This window comes from Macrosteles quadrilineatus, unplaced genomic scaffold (genome assembly GCF_028750875.1).
Source record: "Macrosteles quadrilineatus isolate MER2022 unplaced genomic scaffold, UCM_ALF_1.0 Scaffold_1__1_contigs__length_201487025, whole genome shotgun sequence".
Lineage (NCBI taxonomy): Eukaryota > Metazoa > Arthropoda > Insecta > Hemiptera > Cicadellidae > Macrosteles > Macrosteles quadrilineatus.
The window spans coordinates 144,192,610-144,207,504 of NW_026542594.1; the positions used below are offsets into that span (position 1 = coordinate 144,192,610).

General features: G+C 37.9%; 1 protein-coding gene across 1 annotated transcript in view; it reads right to left on the reverse strand.

The window, feature by feature from the left end:
* The window catches only part of LOC128986249 (leukotriene A-4 hydrolase-like), an 82,845-nt gene extending 68,085 nt beyond the window's left edge, over positions 1-14,760 (reverse strand). The window contains exons 1-2 of the mRNA XM_054406518.1: positions 14,322-14,760; positions 12,985-13,100 (exon numbers count right to left, since the gene is read on the reverse strand). Coding sequence (XP_054262493.1) covers positions 12,985-13,100; positions 14,322-14,376 — 171 coding nt within the window. The 5' untranslated portion in view covers positions 14,377-14,760. The remainder of the gene's footprint in view (positions 1-12,984; positions 13,101-14,321) is intronic.
* Positions 14,761-14,895: the final 135 nt, after the last annotated feature.

Here is a 14,895-nt window from a genome sequence, read left to right on the forward strand (position 1 = left end):
TTTTGCTGTTGTAACTTTGTTACTTTTGTTGTTTTTCTAAATTTAAATTTTTTGTTCATTACACGTTGAGTAACACCCTTAAGCAGTCTTATGTCTCATTAACCTAACACCTCTTGACTAAGCTAAGCGAGTGAATCATTTTAGGAAACTTAAACTTAAAGTGAGGCATGGGACTCGCAGTCTATATGTCAATGTATTGAAATGTGAATTGGTATATTACTGTTGGAATGATAAATAAATAAACAACAGTAATAACAAACGTGTAAAGATTAGCATTGCACAGACACTCCATGTGAATTAGTTCTAGATGTCTCGGTAGGCCCGGACTGTGGCGTTGCCACTTTAGTCTTGCTGCGGCTTTGTATTAGAAGAGGCTATGAAAGCGAACTGTACCGATTTACGCGTTCTTATAATAAATCAATATGAGGCAATACGAAACAGATAGTCAGCTGATTGAGACAATAGGCAAGCACCCACAATGCACTACGAGGAGTGGGGGTAAATCGGGCAGCAGCCATGGTCAGGTTCTGAGTCACAGTCGTTCTTGTTTCCTTCTACCCTTCCGACGTGAATTAGTTGAGCTATCAAAAATCGATCGTGCAAATTAAATTCAATCCGTGGTGTTTGTCCGGACTAAATTATTTTCATCAATCGTTAAGCCTAGCCTATATCCCGCAGGGATATATTTGCCGCGCGTGGTGTAAATAAAATCAGTTTTTGAACAAGAAAGTGTTAACGTAACTTTACAGGCAAACACAAACCGCCATTGAAAATTCACCTTCCATTTGACCAATTTGTCCAATCGCGCATTTTGGAAAAAAGCTCAGCTAATTACGTATTCCCCTCCCTCACCTAAGTGTTTGTGTCTTTGTAGGACTTCCGAAATTGTAAGTAGTTTATTGTTATTTATTGTTATATATTAGTTTTCAGTGAGTCGCACATGTGTACAATTTTCCTGTCATAGTTTGTTATATCCTGTTATATTAGCACATGTTTTCAGGTTCAAGTCCTCATTAGTATTTTTAATATCCATTTCTGATAAATCAATCTGCATTGTTTAGTAAACTGTGATTTTCTCATTGTATAGGACTAATTAAATTGTATAGGGTTTTGTTTTTGTATTGAATGTAACTCGTAAATTATTCTACTGACACCAATTCACCAACAGATTCATTGTTTAATTTTGCTGAGATATTAAATCAAAGATTATTTAAGAGTGCCACAGTCATTATTTTACTTGGGGAATTCAAACAATATCGAAAGTGGAGGTAGGCAGCTGGTTCGGCTAGATACGGAGGGGTTAATTGGGGTAGTGAGTTTGTGAATAGATGAACTGCCAAAGTAGACTACCTTTTTAGCCATAAAATAACAAGCAATATTCTAGCACACATTACTGTGATTAAACAGAACACTGTTTAATCAGTTGGACTACGAGACTCGACCTTCGTTTTTAATTCGTTGGCCAACAAAAAGGATTTGCTGGTACTGGTCATCTCAAATTTTAAAGTAAATATCACACCTCATTTGACATATTCGAGATCAGTGTGTAACCGCGCAACAACTTCCCTTTTGATGGGTTGGGTTCTTGAATTATTCTCCCAAGTGGAGGTGTTTAGGGATAATCTAAGCAAAACTACGACGAAAAACGAATTTAAACTATAAAATAATCAAATGTATTTCTTATTAATGTTTTCATGACAAGGAACAATATTGGACAACAAAACAGACAGCTGATAGTAAAAACAACATTCATATCATCTGTATAACTATTACAAATAAATAGAAAAGGCAGGCATTTTCAACACTTTCCCTTATTTGCATAGTCCAAGATTTTCTCGCAGAACTTGAAGTCTTGGTCGAGGTATAGGCTTCGTCAGTATATCTGCTAGTTGATATTCTGAAGCGATGTGCTTTACAGTCAGCATACCTATATTTATCCTGTCTCGAATGAACAGGTACTTCCGCTGAATATGTTTTGTACAAAAGTGAAACTCGGGGTTTTCACAGAGTTTTCTTGCCGATTCGTTGTCAACTTTCAGGATAGGAACAGCAGACAATCCTATAAGTTCTTTGAACAAACGAGCAATCCAGATTGTTTCTTTTGAACCAAGATTAGCTGCAATGATTTCAGCTTCACAAGTTGAGTCCGCAACTAACTCCTGACGACGACTAAGCCAAGTTATAGCTGCACCCGCGTATTTAATAATAACTCCACTTGTTGAACGCATTGTAGTTGGACAACCAGCAAAGTCCGCGTCACTATAGCACTCCAGTAGACGTGTTTTAGGTTTGGATTGGTACACTAGCTTCTGGTCCACAGTGCCGGTCAAATAGCGTATAACACGCTTTGCTCTTGTGACATCATCTTGTGTAGGATTTTCTAAGTGACGTGATAGAACACTTACACTAAATGCAATGTCAAAACGAGTACCACGAGCAACATAAAGTAGGGCTCCAACTGCCGATCTGTATGGAAAATCGGAGGCTTTCCCTGGTGTTTGAGCAGTGAGCTTCTCTATGGGAGTAAGTACTGGCTTGCATCCTTCCATGTTAAATCGAGAAATGATCTTCTTGATATACGCTGATTGGCAGACCAATATATCACCATCACTTTGAAAAATTTCGAGTCCGAGAAAGTATGACACTTCTTTAGCAACAATTTCAAATTGTGAACGAAGTTGCCCAATAAACAAGTCCATTTCAGTCTGACTAGTCGCTGCGACTAATCCGTCATCAACATAGAGTGCAACGATGATTTTTCCAGCAGGGGTAGGACAAATGTAGACGCAGGGATCTTCACGGCTCTGTCGAAATCCTAAGCCTTTCATGAAGTCGTCAAACCGTTTATTCCAGCATCGAGGTGCCTGTTTCAGGCCGTACAAGCTGCGTTTGAGACAACAAACACGATTTGTCCCATCTGAATATCCTTCAGGCTGCTTCATAAAAATCTCTTCTTCAACGTCTCCGTACAAGAACGCAGTTGAGACGTCAAACTGCCGTAGAACCATCTTCTCAACAGCTGCGATGGACAATATTGATCGAACGACCTCCAGACGAGCAACCGGGCTGAAGGTTTCAGCATAATCAATACCAGGTCTCTGCGCACATCCTTTGATGACCAATCTCGCTCGATATTTGTCAACACTTCCATCAGGATTGCGCTTTATTCGGTAGACCCACTTGTTGTTGATAGTCTTCTTTCCCGGAGGGAGTTCGGTCAATTCCCATGCACCGTGTTTATGCATGGACGCCATTTCTTTGTCCATTGCTGTTTTCCATTCAGCACGATCTTCTGAACTGATGGCTTCAGTGTACGACTTAGGTTCATCGTCAACAAGAAGAACTTCGGCAAAGTTAGACGAGACGTAATCGGTTAGCCACTCGGGTTGCCTTCTTTCCCGAGTCGAGTGCCGAGTTGCAGGATCGTTGGATAACTCTCCATCTTCACTATCACTGCTACTTGACGGGTCTTCAGTCGGTATAGGCGCATTATTACCCTTCACTGGAGAACTAGGCTCGTCAATAGTCTCTTCAACTTCTTGCCAATCTTCTTCGACGTCATTGGTTTTCTCAATCTTGATGGGCCACTCAACTTTCTTGCCACAGTCTCCAACGATTTCTTGAAAAACGACGTCACGAGAAACTACGATATCTCTTCTCTCTGGGACGTAGATTCGATATCGTTCATCGCCATCGTATCCAACCAGGTAACCAACCACAGCTTTCTTGTCCATTTTTCGCCTCCTCTGAACAGGAACATGGACGTAGCACTTCGAGCTGACCACTCGCAGATGTTTGATCCTCGGCTTTTGACCAAACCAGAGCTCAAAGGGTGATTTGTTGGCAACTGCTGACTTTCCCACTCGGTTCAAAACGTAGCCAGCAGTGATGACAAGTTCCGCCCAGATCGCTGCAGGAAATGTTACATTTGGATTGGCGTACTTGAAGGTCCGGGCCATTTCGACGATTGTTCTGTTCTCTCTCTCTACAGCACCATTTTGCTCGGGTGTATACGGTGCTGTCAGATGTTGGTTAACACCATATACTCTGAGAATTTGACGAACTTCAGCGTTGTCAAACTCACCACCGTTGTCGCTGAGAAACTCTTTGACGTGATGACCAATTGTGCGTGCTTTAGCCAACACTTCACGCAACGCTTCCTTCACAGCAGATTTTTCCCTTGCGACAAAACAGTATCGGCATTGACTATATAACACTACTAGATTGAAAGCCCCATGCATTTGGTTGTGAACAAGCAATCAGCACACTCTGGCGGGAAGGGGCGATCATAGCGCTGACGTCACTGACCAGTAGGTGCTGCCACGATGTGGCGGGCAATGAAAACATAGTGCTGTCTGCTGTTACGACGCAATGAACAGACAGCCGACAGCTGAGCCATGCTACCCGCGCCCACGTGACTTGCCGGAACTGCACATCCGCTCCCCGCTCGCCTCGAATTCGTGTTAAGTGAAGCGCGACTGATCATTAATTTAACTGCTTCGCTAAGAATCTGAGATATTAGACAGGGACTCGTATCCTAATATTTATCGTGATATTTTAGTGGTTAGTGAATTTGATTGATAAAAAAGATGTCCTGTAGATATGTATGAATTTCCTATCTAATCAAATTTAAAACGCCGATGAGAATAACTTAAATACAAATTTGCGTAATCAAACGCGTCATGCTAAAAATGTTTTGTTGTAAGAATTTATAATCAAATATTTAATTGGAATTGAGAAAGTGTGATATTTTATCAATAAATAAATAAATTGATTTATCCACATATCACAATTAATTTAATCTATTAAGTATAGTAGAATACATCCACCTAACACTTTGAAACTAGTGAACGAGCTTGAAATAACAACCACACAAAAAGCCCAAAGCAAATAAAAACTGCAAAATGTGCTCAGAGAAAAAGAGAAAGTGAAATGACAGAACATGGGGGTGGCAGAGCGTTCGTTCAGTTCGGGTAAGGGCATTGCCTTCACACAATACCCGACAACCTTTAGGCTACACTATGATTTACAACATCTGTCTGCTATAGGGAAAAAGGCACCAGTTGATGTGTCAGTAATATGAGACATTGCTGCTGTAAAACGGGGTTAAATATTTAATAGGCCTATGGTAAGCCTCAGTTTTAATTTAGAAGTGTGATATAACTGTTACACGTCCTTTAGTTCCGTTATCAGCCAATTTTATATTTATAATAAACTATCGCCATAGGGGCTCAGCCTGTGATCGATTTACTTTTTCGTTTCGATGTCCCCAGAGACCAGAACTCCATCCTTTCTCATTAAAAAATATGTATCTACACTACAGTATTATAAAACATGGTGGTGAGAGTCAGTCTGTCTCCACTATATCACATCCACTTTTTGCAACCGCTAAAAATGTTAAACCGATGTAGTCAATATGAAGACCTATGGACGTTTTAGGTTTATTAACTACCCTTACTTGGACAAATGTCGTACGTGGAAAGTCTATTAAAACTGTGTAGTGGGGAAAATATCATAATTAATTTGGTTCTAAAACATGTTACTATTATTATATGGACTTTAAAAAAAATAATACTGCAAGCTAAATGTTAATTATTATTACTTTAAACGGTAGGAGTTGATCCAACTCCAGAAACGTTGAGTATCCCAAAACACAAGAAACATTGATGAAGTTCAAATAATAATAATGGTGTAACAATAGTCTTGTGAATATTTGTTTACGAAACCAGTAGGGAACTGTACAAAGTCTCTGTGTTTTGGACGATTTTGATATTGTGATATCAAATTTACAATGCTTAACGTATAATTCATGGTTATACGTAATCAATATTATTTTTACACAATTTTTTTTAATTTCATTTACCACTATTTTAATTTAAGTATCACATCACTTTGTAAAAAGTCTAATGCTAAATGCCTGAATTATTTTGCAATGCAGATTTGTCACATTATTCTTCAAACCAGATAACGAGAACCCCAGCGTATGCAGGAGTATATTTTCTTTTAACGGAACGCATTAAAAAAAACATTTATTTGTATAATACAGCAGAACCAAATTTTTGACCAGGGTGTTTTATATTTTTGGGCGAAGCTCACTTTCCCTCACTTTGTAACTTCTTTGTAAGGGCATCAGAATGTAATGGCTTGACCAATTGATATGAAATTTGGCCAACAGCTAAAGAATACTGAGCACAATGTTTTGGTAAAAAATATTTGCAAATTTCTTTCTGGATTTTATTTTACGGGTCACGCAATTTCGCTTGTTATTTTAATGTAAGTTGAAAGACAAATTATATTGGGTTTATGACATATGGGTTTATCTCGTTTCATTTAAATAAGATAAACATATGATAATTGTTTGTAACTGTTTTGTTTACATTTCAATGTTTACTTTCATCATAGGTTAAAGTTGGAATGTAACAGTTTATCAATGGAAGTAACAGTTTTGCTATATTTGTTTTGAGCATGCCTCAAAGGCCACGTCGTAATATTGGTCGTCGCACCGATAATGCAAATATTGTAAGAGAGTGGCGTCGTGAACAAGAAGAACCAGATGAAGCAGTGGCGGAAGAAGCTGATAATGATAGGCAGTTAGCTAATCAATTCCAACATGAATTAGATGCACAAAAATGTTACACTTGCACTAACTGTCATCGCTAACAACTAACAGCTTCAAACCAATCACCGATTTGTTCGCGTTGTCGTTCAAATGCAACTAAATTCACGGTGTTAAATAATATGGATGTGTCAAGTGTCCCGAACGAATTAACTGACCTGACGATTGTAGAACAAATGTTGATTGCACGAGTACATCCTGCTATGTCCATTTACAAAGTACAAACAAATGGTCAGGATGGCCAGTTTCACTACAAAGGTGCAGTATAAACTATCAGATAAATTTGTCATTCTTTAGAATTGAAATAATATCGGGCAAACAAACTGTGAATTTGTTGAAAGGGAACATATTGAAGGGTGTTAGCTGCTTTAGCCATTGACAATCTTTAAATAATGCTTCGCTCATTTATGCGTCTAAAGTGTAACGGCAGACCACCCTAGTTATACATTGGGTTGTCTGTAGCTGCCGATAAGGGGTCTTCATTTGCTAAATCATAGGGCCATAAACGAGGGATCGTAAACTTTCACCGTACCCCAGCTTACAAAAGCCGAGATATCCTCGCGGTCACGTCCCTGTGGGCATTGACTTGCAGCGGGGGTGTTTTTACAGTCTGGGAGATCTAAACAACAGTTTGGACTCAACAAGTTTTCTTTGTACTGTACATAAGCAAATAAGAAATCATTTTTCTGTTAATTCAATTTATCTTTCGATTCAATTCAATTCAATTCAATTCATTTATTCAGAAAATATTAAACATTACATTTCACTTTATACATGAAATAATCTGAATTAGGTCCCTGCAAAGCTAAGCTTGAGTGCAGGGACCGAGTCGCAAACATCAAGTGAAATAACTATATAACAACAAATACATAGAATATCAATTACATTAAATTGTAACAATAAAATATTACTATTAACTATATTATTTTTTGCATATTCACTATTATAATTCTAATAAATAATTACTACATCTATTTAATAGAAAGGTGAGGTAATGTAAATCCGAGATTCATTATCATAATAAAATATGTACAACTTTAATCTAAATAGTACCTAATAAAAGGAAACAGTATTCAAACTTTACTACAAAATAACAACACTGCCCGTCAAAGAAAAGAATTCGACCTTGGGAAGGTATGTAGAATATATGCTATTGAAATAATCAGCGCAGGAAACTGGCGTTCGCGCATTACACCCGCGCGCATTCCGTAATACTAGCACACACACATACGTACTAACGTACTCATACCTTGTCACTACAAAATTTCCTTTCAATCTGCCCGGCTAACTTACGTTATTGAACGTAGTTAGAGGCGATTAAAGATTCAATCTCGTTCTGATCAATACTAACTAACCAGCCATTTACAGCTTTCTTATAAGAGCCAATACTATAGTGAAATGGATTATTTGTTTGGAGTAAAGAAATTACTAACCTTCACTAAGCGTTGTTAATGTTAAAGATTTTTACGATGATAATTTTTAGAACGAATACATTTTGCAATATTTGCTTTAGAATTATAAGGACAATCACAGAAGAATTTCAATCAGAATAGATTTTTTTTCAAAAATCCATTTCTCTGTTTTGTCATAGTTTTATGGGAAAATAACATAAGTTTCAAGAACTTTTGAACCGTAGTTTTTACCGGAATATGGGGCTGCACTAGATGTTGTTAAGAATAAAAAGGATTATCACATACGAGTACTTAATTCAATCAAAACAGGGGTTTTCTTTAGAAATTAACATTTTTTCTTGTATTAAGGGATATTTTGTTGAAATACCATAATTTACAATGGCATTTTAACCGTAATTTTTACAGAAATTGGAGTTATACTATTTTGTTCTGAGTTAGTAATAATGTTCGGGGTAAACAATACTTTATCCATGTACTGACTAATATGGGGAGAAATTAAAAATAAGTTGTCAAAGATTTGCTATACCCTCCTGCATAAACTCGTACCGTACCAAGCATACGGACGGTACGTGCAAATGAGTAAACAAAACTCGGTATCGCGCGCGCAGCAGTAGCCTACTACATCAGGAGCAATGACCTACATCGCAATCGCATTCACACAGCTGCGCCGCCGCCGCCGAGTACATCGCGAGCGCGGGCAATCGTTCACTCCGCATCGCCGAGTCTAGTCCAACAGTTTAGTCTATTCTAGTCCGCCGCTAAGCTCTTCAGTCCAGTTGGCAGCAACTGCAGCGCGCCAGGCGACGGTTCCATGAACTTCGTGGTGACGGTGCTGCGATCTAAGTAGAGGGGTCAGTACTACGTGCATCCACCGTGCACAACACAGTACATTGTAGAAATTTCCTGTTCACGCGTCCTCCCGCATAGTCTTCAATCTAGTAGTGTTATATAGTCAATGGTATCGGTACCTTGAAAAGTGGTCTTTTATGACGATCAAGCATCGGCGACCTCCGAAGGATGGGTCAAACGGGCCGCAAACATCACTGGATAACAACTCTCCGGGGGCTGAGGGGCGTTCTCGTGTTCCAAATGGTGCGCCTTTCCGAACTGACACGGTTCGCAGATCTCGTAGTTGGCTGGCACTTTGATACCCATTTCGGATTCGAGCTTCGATCGGACGTAGCGTTTATCCATGTGACCCCAGCGCTCATGATATAACTGCAGAATGCGATTGTCTTCTGCTGCATTAGCGCAAACCTCAGATGGTTGAACTGTGTGAAATGAGGCACGATACAAAGTTCCACCACAGTTTCGAGTACCTTTGAATACAGTTTTTTCGTTAATAGTGAACCGACACTCGGTATTAGTCGATTCAAACCTGCTATTAGGGTTTCGATCATGAGCTGCGAGAATTGACACTAAGTTCCGAGAAACGTCAGGAACATACCAGACATCGTTGAGTGTAAACGTTTCCAGTTTTCCATTTTCATAGTTCGCTACTTCAACGACTCCACAGCCAAGAGCTTTTATAACTTCCTTTCCCGCCGCCTTTACTGTTGCGTTCGAGTTTGCAGGAAAAGGTTTGTACTCCGTGAACCAACTCAGATTTGACGTAATGTGCCGCGTAGCGCCATTGTCGATCCACCACTGGTCGTTCGTGGTCACGATATTCGTGTCACTGCTGATGGAAATCAGCGCACTTCGGTTGTCGGTCACGTTAACTTGCGAGCACTTCGTTCTCTTCTTATCAGTGTCACTCGTTTTTGAACTAGTGCTAATGCCATTAGCTCGAGCTGGATACGCAGGCTTGCCGCCAGCTTTCCATTTAGAACACTGGCGAATCCAATGACCTTTCCCCAAACAGTATTTGCACGAAGTGTCACCTTTTGCTTTCCTATTCTTCTGACCACCGCTGTTTGTGTCACTAAGAATGTCACCAGCTTTTGACGTAGGAGCAACATTACGCTCATGAAGGATCAATGCAGATGAAACATCTTCAAGTTTCTTGCTCTTGTTTGCCTTCATAAGTAAGTAGCTAGACTTGAACGATTCAAAACGCTTCGGCAAAATGTGTAACACTTTTGACACAAACAGGAGCTCAAGAAAATCTTCGACTGTTTGGATGTTACGCGTTTTGAGGCCAGCTGCAAATTCGCGGTTTTGATTCTTCAATCTTGAAAGCACGGTCGGGGCATCATCGGTATCATCCCATTCCATACTGAAGAAATCCAAACACTGACGAAACAACTGATCTTCTGCCTTGTTATCGAACTGCTCGATCAAAATGTCCCACGCTTCCTTAGCTGATAATCTTCCGGAAATACGTTGATGTAGATCATCACTAACGCACTGAGAAATAACTATTTTTGCCTGAGTCGTGGATTTGTTGAATTTCTGAAGTTCTTCCTTTTCGGCTTTAGTCGGAGGCTCAGAGAGGGTAGGCTTTTCTCTTTTCCCCTCGACGATATCAACCGCGTCGAACAACTCTAGAACATCCAACACTCGATCTTTCCACGTCGGCCAATCTTCTGCTCCTTTCAATGGTTTTATACCTTTCACGTATTCCATTTGTAGAGCTGGACGAACTCGATCGAAAGATATACCAAAGAATTAATACTCTTGAGACAGAAAATTACGTCAGAATAAATTGTTCTTACAGTGTACGTAGTAGACTAGATTTCCCAACACTGTTATGTACTTAAATCAATGCTGGGCCCATAACCTCTTGAATTATTCTCCCAAGTGGAGGTGTTTAGGGATAATCTAAGCAAAACTACGACGAAAAACGAATTTAAACTATAAAATAATCAAATGTATTTCTCATTAATGTTTTCATGACAAGGAACAATATTGGACAACAAAACAGACAGCTGATAGTAAAAACAACATTCATATCATCTGTATAACTATTACAAATAAATAGAAAAGGCAGGCATTTTCAACATGGGTCATTCATCATTTTTTGATTAAAGGTTTTAATTGATTGTTGCACTCGAAGCCGGGGTTCAGATATTATCTAACATTGTAAAATAAATTACAGACACACAATATTCGATGAGTAGTTGTCAAAAAACAAATGTTAAAGTGTAAAGTTATTTCAATTCTGTAAAATAAATTGAATTGTTACATATTTCCATAGTTATCAGTATCCTGGGTATTTCTCTTATCATTAACAGTCATTTAATAGAAATCTGGTGGCAAATTCATCAGTCCTTTGAAAGCAAGACCATTGCTCAGGGCACCTTTTGTGACCTGAGCAAAGCATTTGATTGTGTTGACTTTGAAATTCTTATTAAAAAGTTAGAACTGTATGGGTTTAACGGATCTTCTCTAAATTTTCTTTCATCTTATTTAAAAAACCGGAAACAACTAGTAAATTCTAATGGGAAAAAGTCACAAGAAAGGGAAGTAACTTGGGGCGTTCCACAGGGATCAGTCCTTGGCCCACTTCTGTTTTTAATTTACATTAATGACCTTCCAATGGCAATAAATACTAAAACTATTCTGTACGCGGATGATACAACTTTTTTTCATGAAAACAATAACCAACTTGTACTTCAAAATTTAGTCCAAGTCACAAAATTAAACGCATCCAAATGGTTTCATGCCAATGGCTTTCTATTGAATGACAGTAAAACTCAAGAAATAAAATTTACATTGAAACACGATTCTGCCTTAAATAATGAAAATAGTGCTGTCACTACAAAATTTTTGGGTCTTCATATTGATCATAAACTATCCTGGAATGAGCATATAAATTATTTGTCTACTAGACTATCTCGAGTAATTTTTCTTCTTGGTCGTCTCAAAGATGTAATTCCAAAGAACTATTTGAGATCGGCTTATTTTGCATATTTTCAGTCTGTAATGAGATATGGATTGATATTCTGGGGTGGGTGTGGACGAATTAATGAAATTTTAATCCTACAGAAGGGGGCTATCAGAGCTATGAATGGATCAGAGCCAGACGAGCACTGCAAGCCTCTTTTTAAGGATTTTAAGATTCAAACTGTAATAAATTTGTTTATTTATGATCTTGCCCTTTATATCTTAAAAAAACCCCATTACCTAAAATTCAATAATCATAATCACAACACCAGATTTAAAAATAGTGCCTTGTTAGAATCACATCGTCTGAGTAAGACTAGCAAGAGCCACATAGTGTTATCAACTAAAGTATATAACCTTTTAAAACACAATATTGATGCTTATCCGCAAGAAAAATTTAAGTCCTTGTTTTATAATTGGCTACTAGACAACCCTTCTTATAGCCTGGACGATTTGTTCAAATCTGGCCAAATAAATCTTTGATTGTATAACCCTGCTGCTAACCTGTTGCTTTATCAGGTCCTTATATTGTTGTTTGTTTGTTTAGTCATTTGTACATATTTTAGTTATTAAGCCCTCTATTGTTTTTTCAAAATATTGAAAGTGTTTTGATTTTGTTTTGTTTGACAATTGATGTATAATCATGATTTTGACTTTGTCGATGATCTAATGTATCCTTATGACAAATAAAGATTTTTATTATTATTATTATTATTATTATTATATAGTGAGTAAGAAGGGCCACTGCAAAAGATTCACATTTAGTGCAACACTAGGTTTAGTGTGGCAATGTGCAGAGTAAATTCAGTGTACTTTAAGATTTATTGAGGGTATTTCAGTCTGGAAGAACTCCAAACAGTGCCAGGGACGTCCCATAGGGACTTCTGGGGATAATTTTATTCTACAGGGCCCACTCAAATATTATTTTAACATCAAGCTTCCACTGCCAACGCTTTGTTGTTTATATTATTCTCAGTTCTTCCAACCCAGGGGCAACCAAAATTTGTAAAGATTAAATTGTTAGAGAGTAATTGAGGTGATAACAAGGAGAGTGAAAAATATATTTGAATACATATTTAAATATATAAAAATTGATGTCAAAGTTTCTTTTTTCTTTACAGTACTTACAATGTAGTTAGTTCCTTCCTTAATTTTCTTTACATGCAATTTAACTTTTCCAACCAGAGTTTTCTTGGTAAAATCCACCAGCAAATGTAGGGAAATTGATGAAACCACAGCATTTTCTATAACAAAAATTAAATGGAAATAACATTTAGCCTACTGTTAAAATAAATTGGCCTTTAAAATACCGGTAACTTAAATAATATAGACAATTTTATTTTAAGGTTATGTTTTTAGGAAAAAGCATTTAGCTTGGATTAAATAAATAATATAGGATGGAGAGGACACAGCTAACTCACCTGATGAAAGGTTGTAGACGAGTCAAAGAACACATAAAATCACACACATAATAATACTAGATATTTCGCCTCTTTCAGAGGCTTCTTCAGAAGTACTGTAGGCCTAGATGGTAGTTACAAGAACAAATGTTGTTCTTGTAACTACCATCTAGGCCTACCTCCCGGATTTTTACCCCCTTTTTTTATCAAAGGGCCAGGCTTACAAGTGACCATGGGATTGCATCGCAGCTAGAACAGCTTATTGTGCACCCTCATTCACAGGTCCTCACCCCAGTTCCTTAGTGAACCGTGAGAACCTTATGACTATGGTAACCTGTTCTTCCCTTTGATCTCCCGTCAATAGGCCAAGGGATCTTATACACAGACCTTGTAGGGCTGGGCACATAAATATACCTTCACAGCTTTCACAAGGTCTGTGGCTGGGGCAAGCTGTAGCGAGATTTCCCTGAAGTAGGGACTCAGCTCCTGAGCTTGCTTGACCAGCCAATCCTTTATGGCTGCGTAAGCACAGCCAACTACCAAAGGCTCCGCCTTCAAGATGGCAGCTGCCTGACGTCTTTCCCACAAATGACCCTATTTTAGGTTATATTTAAGTATTAAGTTAAAAAAGTTATTAATAAAAACGTAAATAAACTATTTTTAAATCGATGTTTATTCAAGAAGAGAATTATATCAGTTAATCGATACCGGTAACTTATATCGAACCAAACAAGTTTTGATAGCCTAAGTTACCGGTAATATCGTTATTCATCCGATAATATATCGTAGGCCCTATACGGAACTGCAGCCCTAGTCTTAGTTTTTGTAATTAGAGAGCAAATTTCCAAGCAACTTAAACCCTCCACTTTTTAAACAAACATTAAAGAAGTTAAAAGTTAAGTTTGGCCTAGGCATAAGAGTTAGCCTTGTGTAAGTAATCAACATGAAACCATTGACTAGGGCCTATATAACGCTTAGTCAATGATGAAACACACGATGTCAAACTCTACTGATTATTGATTACTATACTTAAAGTTAGGCCTATCATGTAGGACGAAAACTTACCAGGATTAGAAAAAGAACTTGGATCAATTTCACTAAAATTGGCCACTAGTGTCATTCTGGTTTTGTAAAAATAACCGTAAACGTTATAATATAAAAGGCCCTAGTTAGTTCGGCATTCGGCAATCACAAGAACACAACAAACTCGAGTTACAGTTACATAGGATAACAAGAAGGAGTCGACAGACCTTTATCTACATGAAAATGTTAAGTCTTCAATAAATACGCCCTTTCAATTTCGAAGACTAGTTTTTTTTGTGCTCAATAAGAATTTGTCCCTAGAAAAAGTTTATTTTAATCTTTTATTTTGAAACTATTCTTGTGTCTGTGCTTCACATTTCATTTCTTTTCTTCTTTCTTCAGTTTTCAAAATTTTTTGTGCAACTCTTTTGTAATTGTATTATTGTATTACTGTGTATAATGTATTAAGTTAAATAAACAAACTAGAAACTACACACACACACTAAGCAAAATGCAAGCAGTGCAGTGCAGTGTTGAGTCTGAGTGTTGTGTTGACTGTTACTGTTGGGTTGGGTTGGGATTGGGAAAAAATAGTCAGTAGTCACACTAGTCCAGA